The sequence below is a fragment of the Anabas testudineus genome, chromosome 6, assembly GCF_900324465.2.
Source record: "Anabas testudineus chromosome 6, fAnaTes1.2, whole genome shotgun sequence".
Classification (NCBI taxonomy): Eukaryota; Metazoa; Chordata; class Actinopteri; order Anabantiformes; family Anabantidae; genus Anabas; species Anabas testudineus.
The window spans coordinates 23,230,464-23,254,928 of NC_046615.1; the positions used below are offsets into that span (position 1 = coordinate 23,230,464).

The 24,465-nt window shown below is 38.8% G+C and overlaps 4 protein-coding genes across 4 annotated transcripts; all 4 read left to right on the forward strand.

The window, feature by feature from the left end:
- The first annotated feature begins 3,410 nt into the window (after window positions 1-3,410).
- On the forward strand, window positions 3,411-7,958 carry LOC113165352 (troponin I, fast skeletal muscle-like). Its single transcript, XM_026364771.1, has 7 exons — window positions 3,411-3,488; window positions 5,388-5,420; window positions 5,980-6,016; window positions 6,574-6,702; window positions 6,837-6,926; window positions 7,504-7,677; window positions 7,768-7,958. Exons 2-7 carry the CDS (start codon window positions 5,413-5,415, stop codon window positions 7,843-7,845), a joined length of 516 nt encoding a protein of 171 aa, XP_026220556.1. The 5' UTR covers window positions 3,411-3,488; window positions 5,388-5,412; the 3' UTR covers window positions 7,846-7,958.
- A 1,910-nt stretch (window positions 7,959-9,868) lies between these two features.
- LOC113165192 (troponin I, fast skeletal muscle-like) lies at window positions 9,869-13,591 on the forward strand. The gene is made up of 8 exons (XM_026364548.1): window positions 9,869-9,941; window positions 10,731-10,804; window positions 11,972-12,012; window positions 12,110-12,149; window positions 12,423-12,551; window positions 12,651-12,740; window positions 13,256-13,429; window positions 13,514-13,591. The coding sequence occupies exons 3-8, from the start codon at window positions 12,005-12,007 to the stop codon at window positions 13,589-13,591; spliced, it is 519 nt and encodes a 172-aa protein (XP_026220333.1). The 5' UTR covers window positions 9,869-9,941; window positions 10,731-10,804; window positions 11,972-12,004.
- A 2,357-nt stretch (window positions 13,592-15,948) lies between these two features.
- Window positions 15,949-18,269, forward strand: LOC113165753 (troponin I, fast skeletal muscle-like). The gene is made up of 6 exons (XM_026365460.1): window positions 15,949-15,955; window positions 16,088-16,167; window positions 16,241-16,369; window positions 17,075-17,164; window positions 17,771-17,944; window positions 18,117-18,269. The coding sequence occupies exons 1-6, from the start codon at window positions 15,949-15,951 to the stop codon at window positions 18,192-18,194; spliced, it is 558 nt and encodes a 185-aa protein (XP_026221245.1). The 3' UTR covers window positions 18,195-18,269.
- Window positions 18,270-19,383: 1,114 nt separating this feature from the next.
- Window positions 19,384-22,649, forward strand: LOC113165191 (troponin I, fast skeletal muscle-like). Its single transcript, XM_026364547.1, has 7 exons — window positions 19,384-19,471; window positions 20,436-20,468; window positions 20,568-20,604; window positions 20,754-20,882; window positions 21,774-21,863; window positions 21,943-22,116; window positions 22,249-22,649. The coding sequence occupies exons 2-7, from the start codon at window positions 20,461-20,463 to the stop codon at window positions 22,324-22,326; spliced, it is 516 nt and encodes a 171-aa protein (XP_026220332.1). The 5' UTR covers window positions 19,384-19,471; window positions 20,436-20,460; the 3' UTR covers window positions 22,327-22,649.
- Window positions 22,650-24,465: the final 1,816 nt, after the last annotated feature.

Genomic DNA, 24,465 nt, shown 5'->3' on the forward strand with positions numbered 1-24,465 from the left:
ATGGATCTGAACCAGCTACTGAAACATCAGGACTATGAATCAAACTCCATGTAAACATACACATATAGTTATTAATGCTGTCACATAGCGAGGAAAGGCCACACGCTCCACTCAGGTTCCAAACTTGAACCTTCAGAACATTCTTGAGGCTCAAGTTGACAGTCGGACATCTTGGTGAGAAGAACTGCGCTTCCTTCCGACAGAACCAAGAACCCGACCCTCAGCATCACCCTCCGCTGCCACATTCCCAGCATTACTCAGACGGCATCACCTCGGCTGTCTTCATGTCACTCAGATCTGTCACCACCTATAGTCTGACCTGCTAAATGCTTATAGCTCTAAGGACACCGTGGACTAGTCACCAGGTCTGAAGTGATCATTGGCAAACTGTTAACTAGGAGATAAAGTATTAGATGTAGTTTTACTTTGTCATTGACACTGACCAACATGAGATAGAACTGTGTTTAATACATGAGTCTGTTGGACTTAGATTACCTGTTTCATTTTCAGTGTCACTGCTCAAAATGTCTAGAATAAACTTAATATTTCTTTATTAAGTCAAAGTTCTGCAATTAATCAAACTACTTTATCAACCCTGTTTGCTAAAAATCATTTTATTAAGTGATTTATTATAGAAGTTTTTAATTATTCTTGACAGTCAGTGCTCTAATTGTTAGTGATCAGATTCACTGGCAGTTACACTGAAGCACTAGACTGTCATCAAGATGAATCAAATTTAATAAACAACCAATGAAACCAGAAAGAAAAATACTATAAATAATATAAAAACTGGGCATCAGTACAAATGTTTTGTAGCTGCTATTTACAAAAACAGACCAGGTTGAGAAGTACACGAGAAACGCATCACCCTACCTTTTTCTTTTGAAATTTAACAGAGGAGCAGCTCACTTTTTCTTTAAACTAGAACTAGTACGGGACATCTTTAAACAACAGCTTTTACATTAACATTAACATAATACAATAACATCTGCATAAACAATGTTGAGGTGGAGGGAGAGAGAGAGGCTGTCCCCAAATGTGTTGGACTCAGAAAAGACAGTACCACCTGCTGGTCCAGGAGCTTATTTTAGCTGAGGGCGGTTTGATTATCTGCTGCTAAAATCTCAATTCATCTGATTGGACGATGGGTCCAAGGTGCTGTTGGATCAGCATGAGTTTTTGAAGATGCTTTCATCCAGAAAGTTTTAACTGATGAAAGCTTCTGAATGGACGGTAAAACGCCTTCAAGAACTTAAAACAAGTCCAGTTGACACTATACAGCACTTTAGGGAGAACCACGACCTGGATGACTGAGGATCAGAGATGTGAACTGTTAAGACGCAGCCTGGCAGGTATCAGTACATTTTTGGATCATTTTATTATTTCTACACAGGATTTGTGTCCCCAAACTCAAAAAGCTTCCAATGTCTGGATGGCTCATAAGGTTTGTTTTGAAAGACTAACTCTGATCACACTGAATGTAGTATTATAGCAAGTCAAGTCAAGTCAAGTCAAGTCAAGTCAAGAAGCTTTATTGTCATTCCAACCACATATAGCTGAAGCAGTACATAGTGAAATGAGACAACGTTTCTCCAGAACCATGGTGCTACATAAGACATTAACAAGACAGAACATGGGGCTGAGGACTGCTAAGTTGTCCTAGCCACATAAAGTGCATCCTGTGCAACCTAGTGCAAACAGTGCAAGAACACAAAGAGAAAGTGCAGACAGACGTCTGAAGACAGAACACAAAACAGCAGCAACCAGTAGCTGAAATGTACAATTTACATCTAAGTCTGTTTCCATGTACAGCATTTCTTCCTTTCTTGCATTTAAGTAGGAATTCTTTTGAGTCGGTCATACTGTAACATTATCCAGATGGAAAATTCGCTGTCCAGCCTACCTGACCTCGTGTCCAGATATTTTTATATTTTTATAGCACAAGTGTTCACATGAGAGGAGCTTTTGCAGCCAGAGAATGGTCTGGAAACCTTTCTCAGGGCAGTTCCATGACTGAATCAGCAGTCTAAGATGAAATGCTTACCAGGCCAACAGGCAATTACAGGGTATTTATAGACAACAGAAATGTGAGCTTGATAAGCACTTTATTTAGAGTAATAGTTAAAACTGATATCACAGTTTCACTGTTGCTTTCTCTGTTTTGTCCCTGAATCTGGACTTGCAGGATGCTGGAGGTTCATCGCACCTTCAGTGTTGATTTTTGGGAAGGTCTGAGATGGGCTTTTTACCTGTTGGTGTCTGGTTTCAGTAAAGTTATCAATAAGGATTCTTTATTACAGTCTAGCTGGTGATCAGGGAAGTAAAGCTGTTGACTCCTGGGACTTTTACAGTTGGATGATTTAAACATTTCTTCACAAGGTTTTGACTTCCAAATTCAGGTAACCATAAAGACCACAGTAAAGATTTAATTTGTGCATTTTGGATTTGGCATTGATGGTGTCCTAAGATGTGATTGTTTCCTGTTGGATTTTTGGAAACCATTTGATTATTATACAGTCATATTGATCTAGCTAAATGTCAGCACCATTCAAAGACTTAATTTAAAACTTCAATATTTCCTTATCTACAGTTACAACCAAACGGCAGATGACGGACTGTAGGTCTATGATGTTTTATAATGTATATCAAGGAATTTTACCTGTTAGCCAACATTTAGCCTTGTGCTGTGGTTGTAGTGTGGAGGACGGAGCTCAGCAGGTTAATTCATCTGGTAAAACCATCCAAGCCTGCAGTTCATCATACAAGCAGAAGTAGAAGTGACAGAAATGAGAGGATGTGTTGCGTTGTTGCCAACTGTAAATGTTGTGTCTACTAATAACTGATTAGTGATGGGACATCCATATATCTGTTGTAGGATATCTGACACATTATGAATCGAGTAATCCTGTAGGTGATAAAATTTGATGAATGCACAGTCTGATTTGGGGATTGTTCTATTTCAAACACAGATGAAACAGACAATGATAGACAAGATAGATGAAATCTGAAACAGCAGATCAGGTTTGATAAAAGCAGGTTTGAGCCACACATAGATTTCTGTCTCAGTTGTACCCTTTGGCTATTTTAACAGACTCTTGATGGATTTTCCCTTAAATTCAACAACTCTTTATTAATGTGTTCTCACATCATATTCATCTGGTGAAATGTTTGGACTCTGTAGGTTTTATAGTCGATGTGAAGCATCATCATCCTTTTCCTTCCTTTTATAGTGTTCCGTTGGCACAGAGTGGAGTCCTAAAACGATTTCAGGCTCCTCCTTAATCATGCCTGATTTTACTGCGTGAACTTGGCTGGAGATGATGATATTTCAGGAACTGGGCGGCCGATTGGTCTGAGGTTCCTTCATTTCCATAAACAGGAGCACCATATCGATATCTGAGCCTTTGTATATATACAACCAAGGATGATTTCTTTCCACTCCCTCTGGCCACTGCTGCCCTTCTCCTCGTCTTTCTGTCTCGTCGTAGGTGAGACCCGTTTACTGTTCCTCCTCCACCCCTCTCTGCCTCTCTGCATGCCTGAAGAGAGCTGGTTTATCTAAGCTGCATTGAGTCTGTTAGAGTCTTTTTGGGAAGACCGGTTGGTTGAGTGCTAAGGTGATGAAAGTCCTGACCTCTCGGGTTTATTAACAAGTGAAGGGAAATGTGATCCAGGGTAAAGGAGAGGGCAGATTACTGTGGGATGAGATCTGAGGAATTGTGTGTTTGGGATTTTAATGAACTGATGTAGTTTGATGCTGATTTATTTGCTTTCGTCTGTAGCTGAACTTCTGTCTTTGCAAAGTCACTGGTGAGAAAAGTTAAGAATTATTTTGGGGGTTTTTTCTGCAAAAGCTTTGTGCATGATTGTATTGTGTTGAGTCTTGATGTTGGACTATTGGAAATGTTTTCACCCATTTAGATATTTGATTTCTCCTCTTCGGATTATTTTAGCCCTGGTGTTTTGAATTTATTGACTTCGGAGAATGTGCTGCAAAAACTACCTGATAAAATATTAACTTTAGCAGGTATTTTGGAGCTATTTAAATGAGTTAAGGTCTTTAACTCTTGGCTTCTAGTATTCCTCCATATTTCCAGTTCAGTTTTCTCTTCTCATTCATACAAGCTACGATGAAATGTTTTTATAGTGAATTGTTCATTTTTAAGCTTTTGTCCTTTTGACTGTCTGCACTGGTGATTTTCTGGACATGTTAGAATAATAATTTACAAAATCATTAAAACATACATTTACAAAAGTGTTTTTACAGTGTAATGTATGCCTTTAACAAATATTACCACACTGGGATGTCTGGGCACAAAATGCTTGTGTGAACAGAAAAATGAAAAAAAGAAATCTTGGAAAAACTCACTCTTGGAAAAAACTATTTAAAACATCTTTATAATTTTAGATTATTATTTTACTGATTTGAAAAGTTCAGAACCTTTTAGATCATATTTGGAATCAATGTTCATTTTAAAACATAAACGTTTCAAAGTTTAATCTCTATGCATCGGATCTTGCTGGATATTTGGTCACAGGAAGAAAATTACATTTTAAAGTGTGGATATTTGAAGTTTTATATTTTTGATCTCTACACTTCAACATTTCTGGAGTTTTGGTTTTGGACCCTTTTTTTTACAGTCCATTGTCATATTTAATGTGTCTTATCGGTTTAGGAATTTTTATCAAGAGAATACAACAAAACATGTAAATGAAAGATTATTATTTATTAAGTTTAAACAGACTTATTTTCTGATGTAATATTTCTACAGTGCATTGTGATTTAAAAGGGCTGAATTGTTTTGGAAAGTTTTGCAGTTTGATTTCATCTGGACTTTTTTGAAGATTTAATGTAGAAATAGAGACAGTTTAGATTTTTTTACACTGGAAAAAAATCATAATGGGATTATTTTTACTCTTTTATTTTTAATTGTGTGTTGGGATCTTCTCTTGTTTCTGTCGTGATTCATCCGATGGATGGAAAACTAAAACCTTGAATTATTTTTAGTTAAAACAACTCTTGAAATCTGATTCTGAGTCTGGGGGACTTGTTTAGACGGGTTTGTTTTTGCAGTGTGCAGAGTTATGTAGTGACAGCCTGGTGTTGGCAGCTAACAAGCTGCTTCAGCACATTCTGCTGCCGGGATTCTTCCCCACGAAAGGAAACGAAGTGTTAACTCCCACTGGATATTTAGTTTTGAACACCTGTAAAGGAGCTTATCGAAGGCGTCAGCTGTGACATTTGACCCCCAACTCCAAACTTAGCTCTGTCAGCCGCTCATCAACTGTCTGAGTCGATTATGTTTCATACACAGACGACTCTTTGATATTTAAGCAGAGAGCAACGATTCTCAAACTATTTTGTTTATGTTTTTCTCTTCACACAGGTTGTGAAGAAAAGAAGCCGCCAACATGTCTGAGTAAGTGTCGCTGCTCGATTACTGTTGATTTTTATTTTGCTGCAGTGAAATTAGGTTCAGTGAGATTTAGATGTAAAAATAAACAGTTCAGAAAATAACTCAGTGCCACAGCATGAAAATATCTGAGTAGCAGTAAAACGCAGTAAGTTTACAAGTTTAAACCATGAGAGAAACACTCTAAAAAATCTGTGGTGCTAAAAATGACCCAGTGTTGGGTCAATATAGCACCTTGACAATGCTAAATTCAATGTACCCAAGACCAGTCAGTGTGGTCCACCGCTGTTTAAGTGTCACGTAAGTCGTTTCCTTCCCACAAACTACACAGACAGGTTTTACATTTATGTAGTTCTTTATGAAACTAATAATGAGATTGTGACTCATCACTAGAACTAAACAGCTCACTGAGAAATTCACCTGTTGTGTTCACGTTGATCCGGAGAAGCAGAAACTCTCCGAAAACATAAAACGGCACAGGAACACGTGAAGTCATTTTTAGATTTAGAATGAACACTGTAGTTGAACTGGACTCTAACGGGGATGTTTGTGTTGTTCTTCATAGAAAAAAGATGACTTCGAGCCGCAGACATCATCTGAAGGTACGACAGAGTTTCCTTTACAATCGGACAATTTTTGATCATTTTAATTTAATACATCGTGGCATGATTTATTGGTGCAGGAGTCCAATTTTTATTTTGATCCTGGTTGTGTGAAGATGATTTAATTGACCTAAAGCACAAAGTCATTAAATGGTTTTTATGAATCACATTGAATTAAATAAGTGAAACCTGCAGCGTGTCAGAAAAATTCATCAACAACAGGAAACAAAATGAAGACAAAGAGACAAAACACCTGTACACAGGTTTATAATAAGTACACAATGAATTCAGTCTAAACACAGAGAGAGTCACAAAACGACCAAAACAAACTGAAATCAGGTAAAAAAAAAAAAAAAATCCACTAAAATGTTCACAATCAGAGACAACTGACATAAGTCAGATCAAAGATCTGTAGCGCCACCTGCTGATTAATTCAGAATTAATTCTGTTAAACACACAAAGCATTCTGGGAAACTTACTTTGCCTTGAAATGCTAAAATATGCAGTAGAGCCTTTAAAAAATCATTAATGCAGGCCATTTTATTTTTGTGCTGCAGAGTTTGATGCTGCAGATCGCGGCGGGCTGGATTGAAAACGAGAAAAAGGAGATTGCAAATGCCAAACAGGCCTACTTAGCTGAACACTGTCCTGCACCGAACGTTAGTGGAGACCAGGCCGCTCTCATGGTGAGATATGGAGAATTATATCTGACATCACAAATACAAGATGTTGGCAACCTTTACCATAATTCAAAGCTATAAGAAATATAACATCTGATGTTAAAGGGTTGTTTTCAGTAATTAAATGTCTGTTTCTTCAGGAAACCTGTAAAAAGCTGCACGCTCTCATCGACAAAGTGGATGAAGAGAGGTACGACCTGGAGAGCAAACTGGGCAAGGCTGATAAAGAGGTACACCTCAGTGAACAGCGGCTGCACTGTTCTGCAAAACACAGGCAAAGAGGAAACTGTGGGAGCTACTGTTCCACCACTGTAACCATAAAATGAACGCACAAAAGAGGACGGAGGTCCTGGTTTTAAATGAGCTTAGTGCCTTAGTGCCATCATTTTTTTTAAACAGCAAATGTTTCTTAATTTACTGAATTTTAATGAATTCAATGCAAACCCCACACATTTGGTTTTTGGAGTGTTTCAGTGCACTGAACGGCAGCTTATCAAGCCTCATCGTGCCATCGATAGTTAAAGGAAAATGAAAACGTATATGTGATGATGTATATTCTAATATCCTAAAGTTACATCAGTCTACTCTTTAATGAAGAGAGAGAGGGTGAGAGCTTTTGTCTGTATCAGATTTGAGACAGTTACAGTTGATTTAATGCAGATTTTGAGATGTTGAGGCTGTTATGTTTTGTAGTGTCTCCAACTCTAGCATGCGTACAGTGAGTGCACTCACTCGTACATGAAAAGTATGAATCTGTTTAAAGGTGAAATCTTTAAACTCACCTTTAAACTGTTTGGTCGCTCTCAGATCGACGACCTGAAGATGAAAGTGATCGACCTGGCCGGAGTGAAGAAGCCCGCTTTGAAGAAGGTGCGAATGTCCGCTGACGCCATGCTGAAGGCTCTGCTGGGCACCAAACACACAGTCAACCTGGACCTGAGGGCCAACCTGAAGCAGGTCAAGAAGGAGGTGAAAGAGGAGGTGAGTCTTTACAGGACAGTCAGGTAATAAGAGTCTGGTCAGAGGAAAACCTGTTGACAACTGGTAAATGGAACTGTTTGTGTGCTGCAGCCTGCGGAGGCGGTCGGCGACTGGCGTAAGAACATTGAGGACAAGGCCGACAGGAAGAAGATGTTCGAGACCTCCTAAGGAACTTAACTCCGCTCTTGTAGCTGCTCTGGGCCGTTCACACTTTTTATGGCATTTCTGGAATTTTTAATTGAATTGAAATACCCTTTGTTTCATTAAATCCGTAACTTCCAGCTTGGTCTGTTATTGTACATTTGTACAGTGTGTGGTTTAGATGGGAAATGTCCCTTTAATCTCAGGCTTTTATTTTGTAATATCACTTCCTGTTTCAACAACTTCCTGCTCTTAGTGTTTTTGTAATAAATGTGTTTTGTGTCCTCCATCGCCTCTCATGCAGTATTCTGTCTTTGACTCAGTGACGCACAACACTGCAGAGGAAGCACGTGAAACACCTTCAAATTAAATTGATATTAAACAACAAAAGTTCACAACATTTAGCTTGTTTTTCTGTTTCTGTCCAACTTTGACGTAAAACTCGCCCTGAAACAGAATTCATGCTTGTTTTAAAGTTTTTCCAAATGAACCGAGTGACCTGAAAGACATTTAAGTGAAAGTGTCTTTTAGCAAGGAACTAATAATAGTTAAACATTCAGGAACCAAGTTAAAAAGTTTGAGTTTAATAGAAATAAATGTTCTGTTTGAGGGTGAGTTCAAGCTTTAACGTGGTTGTGATGTGCTCTTTGTGGTGCTGTGCATGTCAGTGAAGGATGAGACACAATATCCATGTTTTCTATTCTGCCAAACCAAAAATTCTACGTTTATCTACAACAGTAGATATGTTTTAAAGGAAACCTAATGCTGAGAGCATGTGGAGTCACAAAACTGTAACTAAACGTTTCAGAAAGTTGACTGACAACTTATTTCAGCTAATGCTTCCAATTGTGCCGTAAAACGTCGGCTTATAGTGACTCCAGCATGATTAGTCATGTTCAGGCACTTGTAGCTCTTGGTTAAGGTTAGGAAGAGTTTGTGGTGTGATTTAATTTTTCTCAGAGTCCTTAACAGATCTGGGAAAATACGGTTTATTTTTCACTGTTCAGCCTCTCGATATAAAAACTCTTATTACAAATTTAATTTCCTTTAGTTCATTTTACAACAGAGTGAGATGTAGAGGCTGAAAGATACTGTTGAAAGCTTATGAGAAAGTAAGTGAACCCTGAGTGTAGAACATTTTATCTCAGTAAAAACAAATTGTGCTCAAATCCATATATGCATTTTATGTTATCTTCAGTTTCTGTTCATTTAATGATTTTTCATTTTAAGCAGTACTTTTAACCAAACTACACTTAATGCAATAATGAACTGGATTTAGAAATTCAGCTGTTTGTTTCTTATAATATTTTTGTTTATTGTTATGTTCTTCAAGCAGCTCTGGATTCACACAGATTATTTGGTGCATAAAAATATAAATGTGTCAGAAAGGCTTAGATACTGTACCATCCTAGGATTCTTATATCCAAACTGAAATGTGTTTTTCAGAATAACAAACACTGTATTAGTGTAGATTCATGCTGACCACACGGTGTCAGCAGAGAACTTCATGTACTGCACCTTCAGTGTTCAATCTACAGTCCTCTGCAAACAGCTAAGACCAGAATCTGATCATGTAGCAACTGAAAATCAAAATCAAAGTTATCAAAACTCCACCAAACATCTTTTTTTTTCCGGTATAATGTATGAAATGGACGTTAAATGGATGTTTGAACAAATATTCTACAATATTAAGTGTAAAAGTAAAAACCTTCTAATGCAGATAATTGTTGTCTACAGTAAAACCCTGCGCTGTTTTCAATTTTTTATTTATTTTTTTACTTTATTGCCTTATTTATTGTCTTACGGTTTATAAAGGTAAACTGAAATTTTGTTCAACAAACGAGTCAAAAGATGTTTACTACAATCATCAGATTGTTGGTGAGTATGAATGAATGTCTCTATTGTCATTGAACTGTAAACAGTACAACAAATTTAAAAAGCTCTACATCACTCACACATAAATCTGGAGTCAGTATCTCGACATAGACACACACAACAAACATGAGATGAACGCTGTTGAGTGAAAAACATTAGTTTGATTTTGTAGTTACGTGTTTCTGTGTCTTTCAGTTAAACGTCTGAATCCAACATCAAGTGAAGCAGCTCTGATTTCAACAAATAAGGTAGGACTCTGAAAAATCTCCTACTGTAAAAGTAATAATTTAACAGTATATATGTTGTTGTATGTACTGAGACATATAATTTTAATTGAATCTATTACGGTGCTGAATTATATATACAAAATAATTTTAACACTCAGAAATGAGCAGCTTTCAAAAGTCAAGTTGGATGAAATTAATGTATATAAGCTGTAGTTTTACTTTATTTGAGACATTAAACGGAATATTATTATTGATGTGCAGTGTGTGTGAGAAAAGGCTGTTTTACAACAGTCACACATGAAAAACTAATCATTAAATGATGTGAATTCTTGTATCTCATATGATCATGTAGTTTTAAGCACATGTGTATTAAAAATATATAACCTATAGATATATATGAACACAGAGGCTGGTGTATAAGCAGATGATGAATTATAAAGTTGAATAAAATACAGAATTTGTAAAATATGTCTTTTATTGGAGAAATGATTGTTGATTAATTTATAAATACTTTATATTCTTTAAAATAGACATTAAACTGTGTTATAAACTAGTCATTTAAAATAGTCTAATTGTGTTATGTTAGCCAAAAGGTTAACATATTCAGTTATAGTCCCTTAAGCAGATTTAAGATTAACCATTAAATTAACAATAAAACCAGTAACATGTGTCTAAATTAAAACCAGAAGAAAGTCAGCAACACATAAATGAGCTCAAATGGATTAAAAGGAGTAAAAGTAAATTAAACAGGTACGATGAAAGGTTTTTGTTTGCAGGAGTCTTATTCACTCTAGCTTGACTCTTTTCCAGGTCTCTTCATGTCCAGATAAGAGCCTGATCTGTCCACTGAGGACTGCTGATGTCAGTGATGGAGGATTTACAAGGTGAGTGGTCAAAGGATGACGGTATTTCAGGAGCTCATTGGTCTGGTTGGTCTCAGAGTTCCTTACAGCCATAAAGAGGAGCCTCTGAACCTTTGTCCAAGCCCCTATACATATATAAGCCCACAGATTTTACTTTGTGAGTGAGTCCCTCGCTGTGTCCCAGGCGATCAGTCCCTGCTGCATTCTTCATCATCACTTTGTAGGTGAGAAACAACATTTAATTTGTGTATTTTGTTGCTAAAGTGAAGCTTTAAAACTGCTCTAAACTAAAATGATCAAGTTTGAATATAGTTTATAGAACTAAAAGTATTATCTGTTTGTAGTAATCATGTATTTAGAAATCTCAGTTTTATTTATTTTCTTACATGTAGTTAAAGTATTGAACATAACAGTCAAATTTTATACAAAACCTATTGTAAAAATGTCTTTTAAGATTGAGAAAATTGTAAATGTAAAACATAAAGTAGTTATTGTCTGATGTTTTATTGCTAAACCAGACTCCAAGTTTTAATTTAATACAAATAACAAGTCCTGAATCCAAATAGTTTCCTGTTTGGATTTGTACAAAGTGTCTTTTTTTACATCCAGTTAATTTTTAATTAGAAATTACCTAAAGGTTCAAACAAGACCTGACACAGGTGCTGCAAACACCATCATCATCATCATCATCATCATCATCATCATCTTTAAACTGAACTGAGTTCTGCAGAAAAAGAAAACATATGAAAAAAAAAAACCATTTTTAAATCCAGTTTAATATTCTGTAATAAAATCTGAAGCTGTTTGTTTTGATTGTTTTTTGAGTCAGCTCAGATTAATTAGTTAAAGTTTTTAAATGCTGTCTTATTTTCAGGATGTGTGAATGTTGACACTAACATACATGTTCCTGTTCATAAAAAGCTCATCATATAAATGCCGTTGTTGACCTTGGACCCCGATCCAGGATTAGCAGTGACCTGATCAGGACCTTACAGCCGTGACCTTGTGATTCCTAAATCTTAAAGTTTCTATTTTTACATAAGAGAAACAACCAAAGATAAAAGAGTTCAAAGGTTCAGTTCACCTCAGCATTATCCAAAGTAGTTATTTTAGTTATGATTAGTTATTATAGTATTATTTACTGTTGGAACATTTTATTCAGACCTTTGTTTTGTTTTGTTTTTACAGTTACTAACAGCGTAAAACCAGAAAGAAGCCAGGATGTCTGAGTAAGTATTAGTTTATTCTGTTTGAATTCCTGTCAGCTTTTAACACTTTGTGGAGAATCTCTGAGAATTTGTTGTTAATTTTTTTCACTGATTAAAGTGGAAAGAAGATGACGTCAAGCCGCCGGCATCATCTCAAGGTAAAACTTAAAAACTTGTGTAACTTTTTTCAGCCCATTCACAGCTCATTCATGCTTATTTCTTGATTTATCAGTTGAACGTGCTGCTGTTCTCCCCAACACAAACTGAAAAGTCAAAAAGTTTGGTGACTGAGTAAAGGAAAATTACCTGAAGTCTGCCCAAAACGTTCCTTATGTCCCCAAAAACATATTAATGCACCTCTACGAAAAACAAGTTGCACTAATGCTAATCGTAAAGTGATAACGTACAGTCCCTGTCTTCCTGTCGTGCAGAGTTTGATGCTGCAGATTGCTGCTAACTTGTTGGAGCAGGAAGCTAAAGAAACAGCAGCTGCTAAAGAAGCTTACATGGCAGAAAGGTGCCCTGCCCCCAATTTGAGCGGCGACCAGGCTGCTCTGATGGTAAAAAGCCTGTAACAAAACAGAAAAAACTTCACTCTTGAATAGTGAGAGAAGCTACTGAAGGTGTGAAGGACTGATTCAGTTTTTTCATATTGACAGGACTTCTGCAAAAAGCTGCACCAGGCCATCGACAACATCGATGAAGAAAGATACGACACTGAGGCAAAAGTGGCGAAGACAAACAAAGAGGTGAATAAGAGATGTATCTGTTGTTGTTGTTTTGGACTCTGAGGAAATAATTAGTAGAAACATGAACAGAACTATGGAAAAAAAGTAAAGTGGATGTTCTGTGGGTGAATGAGACCGAAGTAGAACCTCTTAGTAAGAAGGGTTGTTTGGTTCCATCCAAACCCCGTGTTCCTCTGTAAGAACCTTGTCCTATCTATCAAATGTGGTGGTGGCAGTATCATGATCCGGGTCTGCTTTGCTGCTTCTGGACCAGACAGCTTTCTATCATAGATGGAGCTTTGGATTCTGAGCTATGCGAGAAAATTCTACACTAGGAGAACAATAAGGGAACAAATGTGTTTAAAATGACCAAGTAAATACAACAAACGAACACATCGTCACGTCAGTAAAAGGTAATGAACAAAAACGGAACTTTTTAACCGCTGTTGGTCGTCAGCTCCGAGTTTTCACACATTTACATGTGTTTTCTTGTTCCTGTGTGACTATCAGAGACGTGTGCCTCTGTCTGTTTTCAGATCGCAGATCTAAGGCTGAAGCTGATTGAACTGTCAGGAGTGAAGAAACCCGCCCTGAAGAAAGTGCGAATGTCCGCGGACGCCATGCTGCAGGCTCTGCTGGGAGGAAAACACAAGGTGAACATGGACCTGAGGGCCAACCTGAAGCAGGTCAAGAAGGAGGTCAAAGAGGAGGTGAGACATGGCTGCACATCAGACACACACACACGATGAGAAGCCACGACCTGCCTCACCGTGTTCAATCTGTTCACCTTTCAGGCCGTCGAGGCGATCGGCGACTGGCGTAAGAACATCGAGGACAAAGCTGACAGGAAGAAGATGTTTGAGACTTCTTAAAGACTTTCAGATCTTCCTTTTTTCAAATTTTCTCTTCTCCTGCTCAAACTAAAACTCTTTCTCCTGTCTTATCTGATCTTTTTCACGGAAGTGGAAACAACACATGACATTAAATTTGTTTTTGGATTAAGAAAAATCTGTGATGCTGCATTTTGTTTCTTTAGGCAACATTTGGAAACATACTAGTTAAATTTAGAACAACTTTATTTTAGCGGTGGCCTCAGATTTCTACCATCTAACATTAAGTCTCTTGTTCTAAAGCAAGAAGTTAATCAGTGAATTTCTACGTAATGCAGATTTGTCTTCTTCTTAACTGAGGTTTCTCACATTGATCCACCAGATGTCAGCAGAGAGTCTTTCTCTCCATCTGTCTCTCTGCTCCATTCTTCTTACTCTTCAGCTTCACATATTCAAAGTGGCTGAAATACTTATACATATAATACTTATACTAATAAATCACAGTTATTCACTATACGTCTCTCTGAAGCTGCAGCATCGTGACGTTCTCCAGCTGGTGAGTAACTTTATTTTCCTCTTCTCACTCTATTGTCAGTCTGATGATTGGATTAAGTTTTGCTGCTGATGTTTTTATCATCTGGAGTGTTTCAGTTCGTGTGGTGTCTTCTTGTTCCTCTTACTACAGAGGCTGTATAAACTGTATACGTCTAGATCTAGAACTGATCATGACTGCAGTGTTTGTGATGGAGGACGACGATCAGCCACAACATTAACACCACCTGCTGATCCTTGCTTTGTGTAACCCGGACTGCTGAAGCCACATTTTAGGATCAGCTGGACTATACCTAAACCAGTGAGCTTGACTAATTGCCCCCCATCCCGCCCTCACTGGTCCACCCCCCTCCCCTCCTGACTGTTGGGTAACAATCGCTTGTCTCTGTGGGAGGGAACCGTCCAGTGTTGGGTTCTTTACAATTTACAGGAGCTTGTGTTGGTATTTCTGGACCCTGTCGGCCCATTGGTCTGAAGTGGCTGTGCCACCTTAAAGAGGGCTGGCTACACTGCTGAGTGGGTCCTTATAAGCTGTAAACCTTTTTAATGTTTACTGTTCGGGACTTCCAGCATTCAGCAGGTGAGTCGGCTTCATTCCCTCTGTTAGGAATCTGAGGTCTGGTCTGCAGGTGGGGGGCTGGTTTATTCTGCTGGACTGGTTTTTAAAGATGCTGAAAGTAAAACTGAAGCTGATTTGTTGTTTTAGTTTTTGGCACAGAAGGTTTGATCGTGCTCAAAAATCAGCTGATTGTATATTGATATTATAAATCGATTTAAATTCTCTTTGACTCATAATATTTATAATCACAGATATCTAGATTTAAAATATAAAATTTTTCAGATGAAAAATCAACTTACTGCCTTAAACCTGCAGACAGAGTTGGTAGCACTTTGTTTTACGTGTTCATAGTTTATTGAGGCACTATTTTGTTTTTAAAACATGTTGATTTTCATTTGTACACAACTTTGTTCATTTAACCTAAAATAATGAAAATAATTCCTAATTCCTGAAAATTATACATCTGCTAAATAAAGCCACTGATTTTTATTCCCAGCTCACATTTGTTGTTAGGATTCATCTTTACAGAAGGATTAGTGAATGAGATGCTTTAAGTTTAGACTCTTCCTTGCTTAATGTTCCTTCTTCTGATCCATCGATTTTCTTTGCTCAGCATCTGTTTTTAGGAAATGTTCTGGTGTTTGACTCTTGAGACAGTTTGAGGACACGCCTCTGTGTCAGCTGCTGGTTTTCGTGCCTGCATGATGTTGGAATTGGTGTTAACGGCTCTCACTTCGTGCTTGGCGCCACATTTGGTTCCTCTGCTGGTGACATTTTGTGCTCGGACCTTTAGCTTGATTGTTCAGCTCGAGGGTCCCGGCATCTGAACCCACCCCTCCAAAATTAGCCAGCTTGTTGTCGCTGGCAGGTGGTTTTCCATCATAGTAAAACGTATTGTGTTGCCTGCTGGAGGTCAAAGGGTCGCTTATTGATAACAGACAGGTTCAGTTCTGATTGATGTGACATGTCTGCTCATGTTTATCAGTTATGAGTGTTTCTGTCTCTGCAGAGTGTGAACATCACGAGGAGCCAAAATGTCAGAGTGAGTACACGTCATCTTCTTCTTGAACTTCAGGTACAACAGTGTGTTCAGAGACTTGAACTGTTCCCTGATCATCTTATAAAGGTCGTGGATTAAAACAGTAGTGAAGACCCAGAGTGTCACAATGTGGTGTCTGAACCTTTCCTGACACCTCAGATCTTCAATATCTTTGAGTTTGTGCTTGTGATAAAACGTATAATCATTGTTTTAGTGGTAATAAACCATCATTTCCTTAATTCTATAATGATGTTAGGTACTTTTACTTTTACTTGAGTATCGTCTGTACTTCTACCACTTTCCTGGAGAAATAGAAACAAAGCCCTGAAAGAATCTTTTGTTTCTAACCTGTCGATGTTTTTTTCAAATCCACCACTTTTCCCATCAGTCCGGAAAGCCACTGTCTTATTTTTTATTTTTGTCTCAAGGGGAAAGAAAATGACGTCCAGTCGCAGACATCATCTGAAGGTGAGAACCTGCCACTGACCTGTGAGACAACATGAGTGTTACGGTTAAAATCTAATTGAACGTCTGCCTGCAGAGTTTGATGCTGCAGATCGCTGCGAGCTGGATCGAGCAGGAGAAGGACGACATCGAGGCGGCGAAGGAGGCCTACATGTCGGAGAACTGCCCGGCCCCCGACCTGAGCGGAGACCAAGCTGCTCTCCTGGTGAGATGAGAACCACAGTTTTTAATGACACATTATTCATGTTACTTCAGATCAGTATCACACACTAGTTCACTGAACCCACGCTGCTGAAGACTCAAAGATTCAAACAGTGCTTCTAAAAATATAAATTAAAGCTGTGATTAATAATTAATGAGGGATTGAACTATCCCTGCACCAATCCCCATAACCTAAGCTTGTGGGTGTTTGTCCTCTTGTTGTAGTTTCTGACGGGCAGTGATTTAGCAGTGATAGGTCATAACAATACTAATAACAGGGTAAAACCCAGAGAACTCATTCTTCAGGTGTTTCCTAACACGTATCTGTTCTTAATTACAGTAAATAATCGGATAAAATACAGCAACAAAACTAGAAGGAGGTCAGGAGGTTTCTCTGCTGGGATTCTGTTTAGTGGATGGTTTGAACTTGGACTTTTTCTTGGTTCCTTTTTAGATTTTCTACAACTAAACATGTTATAATGCGCATATCACACTTTCTCTGTCACTATCCAGGATCCATACCTGCACATTTATATTCATACACTAACTGAGGATACGAACACAGATGTGTTCCACACACGCTCAGTCTGTGACGACCCTCGCTTGCTGGGATGGAGACAAAAATGATGTCATGAATATAAACATGGACATGAGGACTTCATATGTTGTACTGATGGACAGATACATGTGTTTTTTTATTAATCAACAGGAAATCTGCAAGAAGCTGCACGCCGCCATCGACAAGATCGACGAGGCGAGGTACGACGCCGAGGCCAAAGTTCAGAAGACCGACAAAGAGGTGAGAGACAAGAGACAGGATATAGACAGAAAAACAGAGAGAGAGATAAGTACAAAGATATTTAAATGCATGGACATGAAGCGATGTTTTCTGTTTATCAAATTAAATCTCTCCACGATCAGTGGTTCAACTTTTCACAGCAGTTATCAAGTCATCACAGGTTTGATTAGATTCTTCTCACGGTTTGTTTGGTTCCATCTGGACAGAGTTTAAAACTAAAACACTACAGATGAATTAGAAAGCAAAGAAAGATTTGAAATTAGATTTGTCAGTTCAGCACGAATGAATGCCAGTAACAAAGACCTGATCCAGGACCCGAGTCCGACTGGGTTGACTGTTTTGTTGCAGGTCTGTGTCAGCTGAGTCTAAATTTTGAGTTTGTCTTTACGGATCCCTTTGGACCATTCTTTAGTCCATTTTACATTGTAGGTACTGTAGGTTTTAAGGAAGTCTGTTTCAGAGTGGCTCCACAATCTTTGGCCTGTAATAATAATAATAAACCCCGTGAACCACTCCTGCTGTGTTAAGTCTACATTTGTCTTTACATCTTTACAGATGTTGTCGATGATCTTTTTCTTTAATGTCCTGATGATTTTCTTTGTGCAGCTCGAGGATCTGAAGCTGAAGGTGATCGAACTGGCCGGAGTGAAGAAACCGGCCCTAAAGAAAGTGCGAATGTCCGCTGACGCCATGCTGCAGGCTCTGCTGGGAGGAAAACACAAGGTGACCATGGACCTGAGGGCCAACCTGAAGCAGGTCAAGAAGGAGGTCAAAGAGGAGGTGAGGAGCCAGTTCAAAAGACCCAAAATGATAATTAAGAAGTTAAATTTACACTAAGCAGATGCTTTTATCCAAAGCACCTTACAAGACAAAGGGTAAGCGAGGATTTGAGCCCTGGTCTCTCATACGGGGGGCAGTGATCTTACTAAACTAACTCTGTTGTTATCTGCAGCCCACAGAGGCCGTCGGCGACTGGCGTAAAAACATCGAGGATAAGGCCGACAGGAAGAAGATGTTCGAGACTTCGTAAAACCCCCCGGACCAGTCAGGACAACCAGCGGGGAGGCGTTTCAGTTCTGAGTGTGTGTTTGAGTCCCAGCTGGACTCAACAGGGAAAGAGTTCAGAAACTTTTTAGTTCTGAGAGAGACTGAAGTGAAGGAAAGATACACTTTCACAGTTAAGACGACAGAAACACAAGTAACATCTCAAAATGTGCACGTTTTAATGGATCAGTAGAAATAAACGTTTTCAAATAAGAGGAAATTTGTTTGGGACGTTTATCTACATGTGAACTTTTCCTTACAGCAGGTTTTTAAAACACTGAGAGATTTTACTGAAATTGACTTTAAATCAGATGATGAATCAAACTTTATTAGAGTGGCACCTTTTATACAAGTTCAATTCAAAGTGTTTCACACACATTATATTTACATTTAGTCACTTATCAGAGACGTGTGAGGTACAAAGAAAAGGAAAAAAAACGTAAAGTTCTACAGTTAGAATTGTCTCTGTTTAAGTGTGGAAACGTTAATTGTTCAGCAGATATATAATATTTTTTAAATTAATAAAACACTAAAATAGATCAAGAATGCTACTGAAAAGAGAACAACCTATAGATTTAATATTAATATTAATAATGAATGAATTATAATTAAAAACTGAAGTATATAACATGACAAAAGAAAAACAAGAATTACACTAAAATATCCAAATCAAAAAACAAACCTGTCTTCAGACAAAGGAGAAAAATGGGTTTTATTTGTTATTAATCGATTTAATGCTGGTGACGCAAATTAAAAATGTAAAAAAGTATCTTCAAACTATTCAACTGTATCCAAACATCAACATTTTTATATTTCAAAGTTAAATCTCAGGTCTTTAAATATAAAACTGAACATCTCTCGGCGCCTTTGGTTTAAAATGAATGTTCCTGCTAAAAACAGAATTGAAGTTATTTAGAATGAATATCCGAGTGTGGAGCTGAAGACCAAAGACTGGCCCCAGTTTGTCCAGTTCGACTTCCTTTATATCCAGTAACTCCCCCCATAAACCTCTTGAAGGCTTCAGATCAGCCTGAGGTGGTCTCCCTGTGAGGGCAGTTAGCAGAGCGGGGCTGGGCTGGGTGTATTTCAGGAGCTCGCAGTTCCATTGGTCTGACCTGGAATCCATTTCCATAAAGAGGATCTGGGCATTTTGCTGAGGCATCGCAACCCACCATATATACCCTATTTCATTTTTCACAGTCTGTGGCTCTGGCAGTGTGTCCTTTTCTTCCACCAAGTGTGTCTCTTCTTCTTCCTCCTCAGGTGAGAAACCTCATTCATTTTGCTTTTTTTTTTTTTTTGTTCCTCCAGCTTCGAACCTCTCTGAGACCAGAGTCTTCGATTTTATCAGTGCAGCCATAAACCAGCCAGACTCTGTTTCTAAATATCAACATTTAAAGTCGTGCATTTCTGCAGGTTTAATTCATCCTGGACTCGGTTTTTAGAGACGTGTTTTATTGTAAAGGTAGAAAGACATGACAAACGTAATACTGTTACACTCATATGACTGAAGGGTTAAATTATGAATTGTTGACAGTCTACAGTTTCTAATTTAATTAGAATCAGGTTAAAACTTTGTACAAATTGGGAACAAGTTTGTTTATTTGAATCATTCAAGTCCTTAAACTTTGTGGCTTTTTTGTGACAAAGCAAAATTTTCAGTGTGTCTGTAAAATTTTACATTTTATGACAAAAACAGACTTAATAATTTGTGAGTTTTTATTTAATTTATTTTTATTTAACTTTTATTTTTTTTAAGTTAAGTATCACGAGTTTGCAGAAATTTCTTGAACTTTTTAGGATAAAAAGTAAAAATAAAAAGTTGAATTTTTATTTGTCTTTAACTTCAGCCCGACTCAAATGATCTCACCTGTCTTGGACGTAATGTTTAATGATTCCAAGTCCTCTAAAAGTGTCAGTGATGAACTGAAGTTATTGATATTCTATTTTTTCAAATTAACCCTTCACCTGATCCGGGCATAAATCGTGAAGATGCGACACCCGATCCTGACCGTCCCAGTTTAGTTCAGTCGACGTCGCTGCTCTTCAGCTGCTCTTCAGATCACGTTACGACACAAATATTCTCGTCCATCCATCTCCATCGGAGCGGCAGAACATGCTGATCTCAGAAAACCTGGTCTGAAAGACTATGGCGTTTAGCAAAGGTCAAAAAGACCCAAATGTTTCCTCCCTCTCAGTGTGTCCTTGTGTGTTTCTGTCCATGCAGGTTGTGAACCGCAAAAACCGCCAAGATGTCTGAGTAAGTCTGAACAATATTATCCTGAAATGATTGAGTTGTGAAAGTTAAACTAGACTTTGATGTTTACATCACGATCTGACTCAACTTCCTCCCAAACAGGAAAAAGATGACTTCCAGCCGTAGGCATCACCTGAAGGTAAGTCAACACTGACATTCATTTCCATTTAAATGAATGCTGTTGGTGCATTTATTACAAACATGGATGGAAGTCAATGGATTTTAGAGCATCCTTTAAAAATGTCAGTATTGATTAAACCCTTTATTGTGTCTCTTTTTGTCCTGCAGAGCTTGATCCTCCAGATCGCTCTGAACTGGCTGGAGCAGGAGAAAAAGGACGGTGTGTCAGCTAAAGAGGCCTACATGGCCGAACACTGTCCCGCCCCAGACATGAGCGGAGACCAGGCTGCTCTGATGGTGAGAGAAGCAGTGATGGGTCAGAAAGAAAAGACACAATCAAAGAACATTCAGTAATAATGCATCAAAATGTAAAGTCCAGTTATAGCCAGTAGTATAAGCAGTAAAAATACCAAACACAAGACAGAACACAGTAAAGTGTTGTCAAAACTCCCTAGTTTTACTGTAACAAACTGAAAATCTGTGAATTTACATTAGAGAAGATTAAAGTGTGTCTGGATTTAGGGGATCGATGCAAAAATATTAACCTTAGAATTCAAAGTGAGTTCAGAGCTTCTCCTGGGAAATATAATGGGATGGATCATGAGAACTGCAAAGTGAAGGAGATTAGAAAGATGTGCCAAAAGTACTTTTAGTAAAGAACTAAACAATTCTCAAATATTCAGAAATATAAACATAATCTTGAACATTTGTTAAGGTTTTTCCAGAATCTGATTTTAGCAACCAGAGCAGCGTCTAACTTAGCACAAAGACTGAACGCAGGTGGAAACTGGGAAGATGCCCATCGAGGCACCTGGACCCTGCTTAGAGCGGCAGTGAAGTTGTCATGTTAACAAACACGATACAAAGAATGGGAACTGCACAGTAACATAAGAAACTGTCTACATGTGATCAAGGCTGGACGTGAGGCGTTCATACCTGAACATAATCTAAGAGTGTAAAGAGGAGCTGTGGGTCAGCCTGTTAGCAGGACGCTGACAGATCCAAATCCTGTAACATTTAGGTGCCATGATTAGCACTGTCAGCATTATTGACTCAGGTTCTTTATCCGAACATGTTTAAAGCTACAGTGGGTTCGATTTGCACAAGATTTAAATCTCACAGAACCAGAGTTGATTGACACACTTTAGAGTCTCGTGTTGAACCGTTTGTGTGTTTGTCCGTCGGCAGGAGGTTTGCAAGAAGCTCCAAGCTGCCATCGACAAAATCGATGAGGAGAGGTACGATGCTGAGGCCAAAGTGCAGAAGGCCGACAAAGAGGTAAAAACGCTCCTTCAACATTATGGCAGCACAGCAAGCGTTGGAAATAAGACAACTGAAATGAAAAACCTTTTCACAGATTGAAGACCTGAAGATCAAAGTTGTGGATCTGAGAGGTGTGAAGAAACCTGCTCTGAAGAAAGTACGTATGTCTGCCGACGCCATGCTGAAGGCTCTGCTGGGCACCAAACACACAGTCAACATGGACCTGAGGTCCAACCTGAAGCAGGTCAAGAAGGAGGTGAAAGAGGAGGTGAGTTCATTTTATTCTACTTGTATTAAGCTGATGTTTATCTGACTCGGTTTCTAACAGTGACTCTCAGTCCAGGCTGTGACTCCTCTCCTGTTATATTACATTATGATGTTTGTTTTCCGTCCTCTGCAGCCTACAGAAGCAGTGGGTGACTGGCGTAAGAACATTGAGGACAAGGCCGACAGGAAGAAGATCTTCGAGTCCTCCTAAATGTATCGCCGCTGTTTGTCTTTCTGTTTATATGAACTCCACGAGTCTTACGTCCGTTGGTTGAACCAGTCGAGGTTTTATTCGTTTCAGTTAAGTCACACGGGGCTGAACAGCAGCTTAGCATGTCTGAGAGGAGTCACTCTGCAGGTTAGTCTGGTTTTTGAGGGTTTTTTGCACTTTGTTTTGTGTGGATGGATGGAGGGAGAGGAGAGGAGAGAGTTTCTGCAGGTTCACGCACCAACATCAAGTCTTAAATTCCGCTCGTCGCAATAAACATTCACACACAAAGAACCATGTTGAGTAGAAACAATAAAGTCTAATGTGGAAGAAATGTGGGTTGTTGTCTTTTTTAATTCAGATTTACAGGATTCATGCTGAAACCAGGACTCAGAAGTAATAACGTAATCAGTGCTAATACGGAATAATAAAGAATTCGATTTCTTAAATTCGATTTTTTATTTCCTAATTAAATCCTGCTTCCAGCTTTTTGTCCTGCTGCCATGAATACAAGGGAATTTCTAATTGTTAATACAAAATAAAAATTGTAATCTTGAACATGTTGGGCTTTTATAGAACGTCCACCCACAATCCTGTATCTGCCTCCACCGGCCAGCAGGACTGAGTTCCTCTCACCTGTGAGGCCACAGCTGAAACCACCACACCACCATGCTGCCAGTAAGAGATGAAGTAAAAGCCGAGCTGACAGGACAACATCCCACTAACCTGCTCTGTCCTCACATCACATCAGGGCAGGAAGTCGCTCGCTAACATTTACAGAATCCGACACGTCAAATGTTCAAATATCAAACCTAAAATCTCTGTATGGTCGAACCAGGCTGCACAGAATAAAATTAAATGTACGGTTTGTCCTGGGGGTGGCGCTAGAGGAGACATCATGGAGTCATTAATATCTAAGCGGTTCATCCACCGAGGAGCAGGAATATGATCAGGGAGGTTGGTCTGGTTTAGATTATGTCCTGTTGTTTATTTAGGAAGAAACACCTTTATTTGTCACAGATGAAATTGGTGGTTTGAACTCTGAACCTTCTGTAACTCAGGCCAATGATCTACTCATTGAGCCACCAGACCGCCTACCTGTATTTATCGGTTTGTGCTCTGATAAACAGTTAATGTAGAAACTGGGAATAAAAAATTATTAATTTGTGAGAATCCGTACATTAAATCCAAAATATGCAGGTTCATCATCTGAAGCCTCATTTCATCTTCAGGGAAACGTTACGTTAACTTCTGGGCCGAGCTCTTAAAGGCCTGAATTAACAGGAGGAAAGTTTACAGCAGGAAAAAGGTTTAAAAACTGTCCAGCTGCTTTTTCAGGTGTCGGGGTTCAGTGTTTGACAACGACCAGTGTGTGACTGTGTCCAGTCACACACAGGAAGTGACTGAGAAAGAATTTAAAAAGCAAAGTGAAGTCCACTGGTTGCTCAGTTAAAAAACCTGATGTTTACTGAACTAGTTTATTAGAGGGTTGAGTGATTTGCATCCGTCCTGTAATTCCTGTTTCTGTGATATCTCTGCAACGACTGAGGGAATTTGGCCCAAATGTCTCCTTGGACTCCCGCATGAACTCTTTATTCTGGTTCTTCCACACTTGCTGAATATTCCTCTTATGACTGATATTAATACTGGAGCAATGTTCATGTTTATCAAAGGAAACACTGAGTTGATGCTGTGTCAGTGGATAAAAGAAATACATTTTGATGGCTGTTAACAATGTTGTTAGTGGGTTTGTGTTGGTGTTTAACTTCATGGGACTGGACAGAGATAGAGGACTGGAGGACCACTGTCTGCACTTTGACGTCCGGCTGTGATTTTGACTGCGGGTTTTTGCACATCGACACATAAATAAGTGATGTGAAGTGGAGAAGCGCACGTTTAGTGACTCCTCACTGATTCTGCACGATAATGATCAATGATCCAAACCCTCAGGAGGTCCCTGCAGTTCTCTAATGATTTAACTCTGCTGGTTTCACATATGCCTCGCCCTGCACACACATGCACAGATGCCCTCACACTCCTTCTATGGTGCTCTGAGCTCTGCCTGCGACCCTCCGGGGGCCCGAGGCTCCGGGGCCTCTAGAGTTTCCCCAGCAGCTAACTTTATCCTCCTGGGGAATGTGA

Coding starts and splice junctions, on each gene's coding strand:
- LOC113165191 (XM_026364547.1), top strand. Junction 20,883..21,773: donor GAGACCAGGCTGCTCTGATG/GTGAGAGAAGCA, acceptor GTCCGTCGGCAG/GAGGTTTGCAAGAAGCTCCA. Junction 21,864..21,942: donor TGCAGAAGGCCGACAAAGAG/GTAAAAACGCTC, acceptor ACCTTTTCACAG/ATTGAAGACCTGAAGATCAA.
- LOC113165192 (XM_026364548.1), top strand. Junction 12,741..13,255: donor TGGCGAAGACAAACAAAGAG/GTGAATAAGAGA, acceptor GTCTGTTTTCAG/ATCGCAGATCTAAGGCTGAA. Junction 13,430..13,513: donor AGAAGGAGGTCAAAGAGGAG/GTGAGACATGGC, acceptor TTCACCTTTCAG/GCCGTCGAGGCGATCGGCGA.
- LOC113165352 (XM_026364771.1), top strand. Junction 6,017..6,573: donor GCCGCAGACATCATCTGAAG/GTACGACAGAGT, acceptor TTTGTGCTGCAG/AGTTTGATGCTGCAGATCGC. Junction 6,703..6,836: donor GAGACCAGGCCGCTCTCATG/GTGAGATATGGA, acceptor CTGTTTCTTCAG/GAAACCTGTAAAAAGCTGCA.
- LOC113165753 (XM_026365460.1), top strand. Junction 16,370..17,074: donor GAGACCAAGCTGCTCTCCTG/GTGAGATGAGAA, acceptor ATTAATCAACAG/GAAATCTGCAAGAAGCTGCA. Junction 17,945..18,116: donor AGAAGGAGGTCAAAGAGGAG/GTGAGGAGCCAG, acceptor TGTTATCTGCAG/CCCACAGAGGCCGTCGGCGA.